At 53.7% G+C, this 5,966-nt stretch overlaps 1 protein-coding gene across 1 annotated transcript; it reads right to left on the bottom strand.

Annotated features, from left to right (window-relative positions):
* Window positions 1–284: 284 nt before the first annotated feature.
* LOC133766238 (IQ domain-containing protein F5-like) lies at window positions 285–722 on the bottom strand. Its single transcript, XM_062199957.1, has one exon. The coding sequence runs from the start codon at window positions 720–722 to the stop codon at window positions 285–287; it is 438 nt and encodes a 145-aa protein (XP_062055941.1).
* Between the last annotated feature and the right edge of the window lie 5,244 nt (window positions 723–5,966).

The following is a 5,966-nucleotide window of genomic DNA, read 5'->3' as shown; positions in this document are numbered from 1 at the left end:
CACGTCCGTGGAGCACAGGGCAGTGAGTCCCTGGAGCTGGCTGCCTTGGCAACCCTCTGGTCCCAGCCCTCCAGGCAGGGCAGACATTGCTAATCAACCACAGGTGCGGCTCTTCCAGCACAGGGCCCTCAGCTCCTGCCCCAGGACCCCAGACAACCCCCTGAGCACAGAGCTGACTTGGGAGATGCCCGTGTCTGCCAGCATTTTCCCTGACCCTTTGTGGAGCGACGATGTCTGGAGCTTGGAAACAGAGACCGAGTGACACGCGGTCGGAGCAGACCTGGTCAGTCCTTTATTGGGAAGGGGATGCAGTCTGTAATCCGACAAATTTGAGGTCCAAAAACCATGTCCATCTGGAGTCTTAGCTGGCTTGCTTTGATCTCATAGACGCCCCTGAAGAAGTAACGGGTCTGGCTTTTGTGATAGCGCCAGAAACCCTGGATGATGTGGACGGCGTTAAGCACGGTGCAGTATCGCCTTCGGACGCAGCACATGCGGTACCAGGCCTGCAGCCTGACAGCTGCCCGCATTTGCCACAAGTAGAAATCCAGCAGCGCCTGTCGGTTCCTCTCCATGTGCCTCAGCTGCAGCTCCCTCCACCAGCACTGGATGATCCAGGCTCTGAGCGCCGCGTGCAGCAGCGTGCGGCGGAGCAGCGTGCCGCGCCACCACGCCTGGATCTTGGTGCTTAGCACTGCAGCATTAGGGGGCAGTGGCTTCATTTTGGCAGGGAAGAGAGTTGCAAGGAAAAGACAGGACACTCAGGAAACACTCTCGACCCACCCTAGAGCCAGGATGTCCCAGGAAGGGGCCCCATCTGCCAGCAAAGCTGCAACCTTGTACATAAGGTTCGGGAGCAGCGGGAAGGGCAACGCTGACCCCGGGAGTCCAGGTAAGGGCTCGTCCTCTGCCTCTCCCTGCCATGTTGGACGGACAGTGCACAGAACACCCTGACCTCTCAGTGCCCGTGTGCTCATCTCCAGCAGCTACACCAGCCCTGGCTTCCTCACCTGGATGGGACCTGGCAGGCCAGTCTAGAGCAAGTACTTCAAGATGTATGGTTCAAAGAGTGCCTTGCTCCATCAGGGCCTGATCTCCTACCCGGGGTCCTTGACCTTCCCTTCAGAGCTCCCCACCTAGGCAGTGTCTGCTCCTCATTGGGGTTTCTCTCTCCCCCCTCCCCCACCTGCATGCTTCAGTCCGGGGCTAAGAAGCAAACGGGAGAAGCAAGCCCGGGAGGAGTCGTCCCCACGCACTCCAGCGCTACACAGGACACTCGCTTGTCCTGGTTGGCCGGGACATCCTTGGTTGAGGGTGGCTGCTCTGCAGTAGGCATTAACAGCACCCCCTTCCCCTGACACGTGTGTCCTGGTCTGGACAGTGACCGACGTGGCCATCCACGCTATGGACCACGGAGAAGGAAGTCACCACTGGCGGGTGACACAGGTCAGAGCTGTTGTGGGTTGGGGCCACCCCACCTGGGGAGGCTGTGCCACCTACCTTTGGCTTTGGCTTTGGCGGTGGAGGGGGAGGTTGTGCTTTCTCGATCTTCTCAGGCTTCGGTTTCTGTGTAGTTAACGTGGTGTTAGCATCATTGTTCTTACTTCTCTTAGCTCAGAAAGTATTCATTTTAAATGGATTGCTAAAATTTTTGAGCCCATGTGAGTAATCTACACGTGTTAAGGGATGCAGTGCAGTATTTCAAGAGGGTCACAGCACAAACCAGCGGCAGTTCCACAGAACTGACCTTCTGTGATCAGGAAGAGTGGCCAGGTTGTTCCTGGTGCAGCTGGGCGTCAGCTCCACCACCCGCCTACCTCTCTGTTGCCCGGAGACCCTAGGCTTTGGGCTCAGATCCTGAGTAACTGTGGACATGCACCCACCCCCGCCTGCAACTCTGGGGGAACTGGCCGTCTCTTACATAACATTGAATGCTCATGACTTGGGATGGGTGGTTCAGGTCCACTAAGTTGTCCTTAGTTTGGGGCTACCTGGCTCCATCAAGCTCAGGTCTGGACCCCTGTGGCCAGGGCCCTGGCAGGAAGAGTGGAGGAGGGGAGAACATGATGATGTCTTCTCCACTCCTATCACTCAGGCACCACGGCGCCCGGTGATGGACATCTTAGAGAAAATGTGGACGCTCTCGTGTGTTCTTGCCTGAGGAAATGCCCAGCATTTAGCTACCAATACTGGAAACCCAGGTCCTCGGCACAGAGGTGTGCAGTCAGTCACGTGAGTACAGGCATGAAACTGAGACAAACACCTATTGACAGAGAACTTAATCATTAATCACACAGATTTCAGTTAAACAATGGGATCAAATATAGACGAGGAAGAATGTTTGCAATACAATTCTTAAGCAGGTGCCTCACAGAGGAAGATTTGAGAATGACTAAGCCGCCCATGAAGGACGCCCGGCCCCTTAGTCCCGAGGGCGATGGAAAGGAAAACCCATGAGGTCACTGTAGACCCCCTACCCATGGCTAGCGTAGGCAGCGCTGGGGGCACTAAATCCTGGCAGTTAGAGGACAGCTGGGACTCTCATAAACTGCAGAGAAGAGGGGTGTGTGAAAGGTTTGAACCACTTTGGCACTGTCTAAGACTGTAAAATGTGTAGCCTCCCTGGGATGAGCAGTTCCACTCCTAGGTATGGAGAGGAGGTGTGAAAACCTGTGATTACAACTACCTGTGCCTGCATGTTCACAGCAGCCGTGTCCAGCAGGTCGGAGCCGGAACACCCCAAAGGTGCGCCGACAGGCGAGGAGACAGGGCTGTCCTGGCTACTCACAGAACGGAATGAGACTCAGGAATCAGGTGCAACGAACGCACCGAGTAACGTGGATGCGTCTCAGCGTGGCGCTCGCAGAAAAGACGACCTACAGGGTGACGCCACTGACAGATGCCAGAGCAGGCAAAGCTGCCATGTAAGTAAGAGAACTCAGAAGTGTGGTTTGCGTGCAGGATGGGGCCGGAAGAGAGATTCGTGAACAGCACGAAGGAGGCATAGAAGTCAGCCTTGTTTGGGGAGGTGGTTACTGGTGAATGTGGAATTGTGAACACTCATCAAACCAAGACTGTGTTGACCCACAAGGAGTACTACTGAAGAGCACTGCTGAGGCAAACTGAGTTTGTTGAAGAGCACTATGGCCCCTGTTTAAATTTGTCCACATGTTCCAGTATGGACAGGGGGACGAGGGAGATATATACAACCAAAGTTTAACAGTGATTGTCCTTGATGGGCATGGTGGAACTGGGGACAGAGTAAGCTCCCTCGCTGTGGCTGATTACCCTGTGTCTGGCCATGTGCAGAGCATATGGGGTTATCAGTAATTAGGCTCCAGGCAGAACAGAACACACAGGCAGAAAACCTTTCAGGCCCCCATCCGTGGTTCACGTGCCATCTTCCGCCCTCGAGGGCCTCCAGGTCACCAGGCGTGGTTCAGGGGCAGCCACTGCAGACGCAGGGTGTCATCTCTGCCTACTCCTGGCCACTGCCAGCTGACTGGAGCCACAAAGTGAATGCTGAGCAGATGGGGTTCTGGTCATGGGGGTGCAGCATGAGGCCCTGGTCACCCCAAGTCACTGAGGAGTGCTTCTGGAACGTGTGGGATGAGTGTGGGGGAGGCTATGTGGGGCTGGAGGCGTCAGTGTGAGGTCAACGGGCTGAGGGCCAGGGGTCACAGGAGGCATGTGGAGGATGGGCAGTGTGGAATGCGTGATGGCACAGGGATGGCGCGGGAAGCAGCGGTTTGAAGAGGAGGGTGTTGGACAGTCCCCAAGTGCCAGGTTGCCCCTCCAGACCGCTTCCTATCATGCCCCAGGAATTTTTTATTGCATCTTTCCAGTTGTCTTCAGCAAAAGCATGAATCCCAAGTACTCAGCATATCAGTAGCAGAAGTGGGAAGCTCTCTCTACTTTATCTTTATCCATTGCTTTATTTTCAACTTTCTTCTTTTGTCAAAATATAGGTGATTTAAAAAAAGATTATTTGAAAGCCAGTTACACAGAAAGAGGAGGAGAAGCAGAGAGGAGAGAGGTCTTCCATCCGCTGGGTCTCTAATTGGCTGCCATGGCTGGAGCTGGGCCTATTCCGAAGTCAGGAGCTTCTTCTGGGTCTCCCAGGGGCCCAAGGACTTGGGCCATCTTCCACTGCTTTCCCAGACCATAGCAGAGAGCTGAATCGGAAGTGGAGCAGCCGGGACTCGAACTGGCGCCCATATGGGATGCCGGCACTGCAGGCAGCAGCTTTACCCAGTATGCCACAGCATCGGCCCTGGTGAGTTGGCTTTGATTCAGCAGTCTGTGTGTGTTTTAATGATTTGCTTATCTGAAAGAGTTTCACAGAGATAGAGGTCCTCCAGCTGCTGGTTCATTCCCCAGGTGGTTGCAACAGCTGGAGCTGCATCCATCTGAAGCCAGGCACTTCTTCTGGGTCTCCCACATGGGTGCAGGGGCCCAAGGACTTGGGCCATCTTCTGCTTTCCCAGGCAATAGAGAGCTGGATCGGAAGTGGAGCAACTGGGTCTCGAACCGGCGACCATATGGGATGCCAGCACTGCAGGCAGTGGCCCCAGTTTGTGTTTTAATAGAGGCTACCTATAGGTTCATATGCATTTTGATTTTGGGTATGGGTGATTTAATGCTATACAATCTTGTGATTTCAACTTTAAAGAAATGTCCTTTTCATTTATATTGCCTGAGAATCGATTGGAATTTTATTCTCTACTGTTTTAGGAGTTGAGGCATACTGCTGGCTGCCTCTAGACTGGATTAGATGAGTGTTCTGGGGAAGCTGCCTTTTTTTTTTTTTTTTTAAAGGTTGATTTTCATTATTTGAAAGGCAGTGATGAGAGAGAGATCTTGAATCTATTGTTTGACTCCCCAGATGACCACAATGGCCAGGGCTGGGCTAGACTGAAGCCAGGAGCGACTCAGGCCATCCTCTGCTGCTCTCCCAGCTGCATTAGCTGGGGGCTGGATTGGCAGTGGCATAGCCAGGACTCAAATTGACACCCATATGGGAAACCTGTGTCACTGTTAGGCCACACTGCTAGGCCCTCTGGGGTAGCTTTGTAGGAGGCTACTCAGGCCAACACGGCCTTCTGGATCTTTGCGTTTACCGTTCTTTCCTGAAATGTACACATGACATCTGTCACTCTGGCAGCCATTTTGAGAACATGAGGACAAGGGTCCAGTCACAAGTGTGGGAAAGCAGCATGACAGAAGAGGCCTGGACACCAGGCAGAGATAACCTGCATCTAAAACAAAAATAATCCTCTAATTTGAGTCACTGTTGAGTAGGTTTCTATTATTGCAACCAAATACAATTGTTAATTGCTATAAAAATTAAACATTTATTTTTTTTGACAGGCAGAGTGGAGAGAGAGAGAGAGAGAGAGGTCTTCCTTTTTGCCGTTGGTTCACCCTCCAATGGCCGCTGCGGTAGGCGTGCTGCGGCCGGCGCACTGCGCTGTTCCGATGGCAGGAGCCAGGTGCTTCTCCTGGTCTCCCATGGGGTGCAGGGCCCAAGCACGTGGGCCATCCTCCACTGCACTTCCTGGCCACAGCAGAGAGATGGCCTAGAAGAGGGGCAACCGGGACAGGATTGGTGCCCCGACCGGGACTAGAACCCGGTGTGCCGGCGCTGCAAGGCAGAGGATTAGCCTATTGAGCTGCGGCGCCGGCCAAAAATTAAACATTTTTAAAAAATTTATTATTTATTTGAAAGAGTTACACAGAGGAGAGGCTTCCAGCTGCTGGTTCACTCTCTAATTGGCCGCAGCAACCAGAGTTGGGCCAATTTGAAGCCAGGAGCTTCTTCCGGGTCTGCCATGCCCATGCAGGGGCCCAAGGACTTGGGCCATCTTCTACTGCTATCCCAGGTCATAGCAGAGAGCTGGATCGGAAGAGGAGCAGCAGGGACTAGAACTGGCGCCCATGTGGGATGCTGGCACTGCGGGCTGCAG

The sequence above is a fragment of the Lepus europaeus genome, chromosome 9, assembly GCF_033115175.1.
Source record: "Lepus europaeus isolate LE1 chromosome 9, mLepTim1.pri, whole genome shotgun sequence".
Classification (NCBI taxonomy): Eukaryota; Metazoa; Chordata; class Mammalia; order Lagomorpha; family Leporidae; genus Lepus; species Lepus europaeus.
This window is presented reverse-complemented; position numbering and strand designations above follow the sequence as displayed.

Excerpts from the sequence above, each read along its gene's own strand:
- LOC133766238 (XM_062199957.1), bottom strand. The coding sequence starts at position 722 with ATGAAGCCACTGCCCCCTAATGCTGCAGTGCTAAGCACCAAGATCCAG.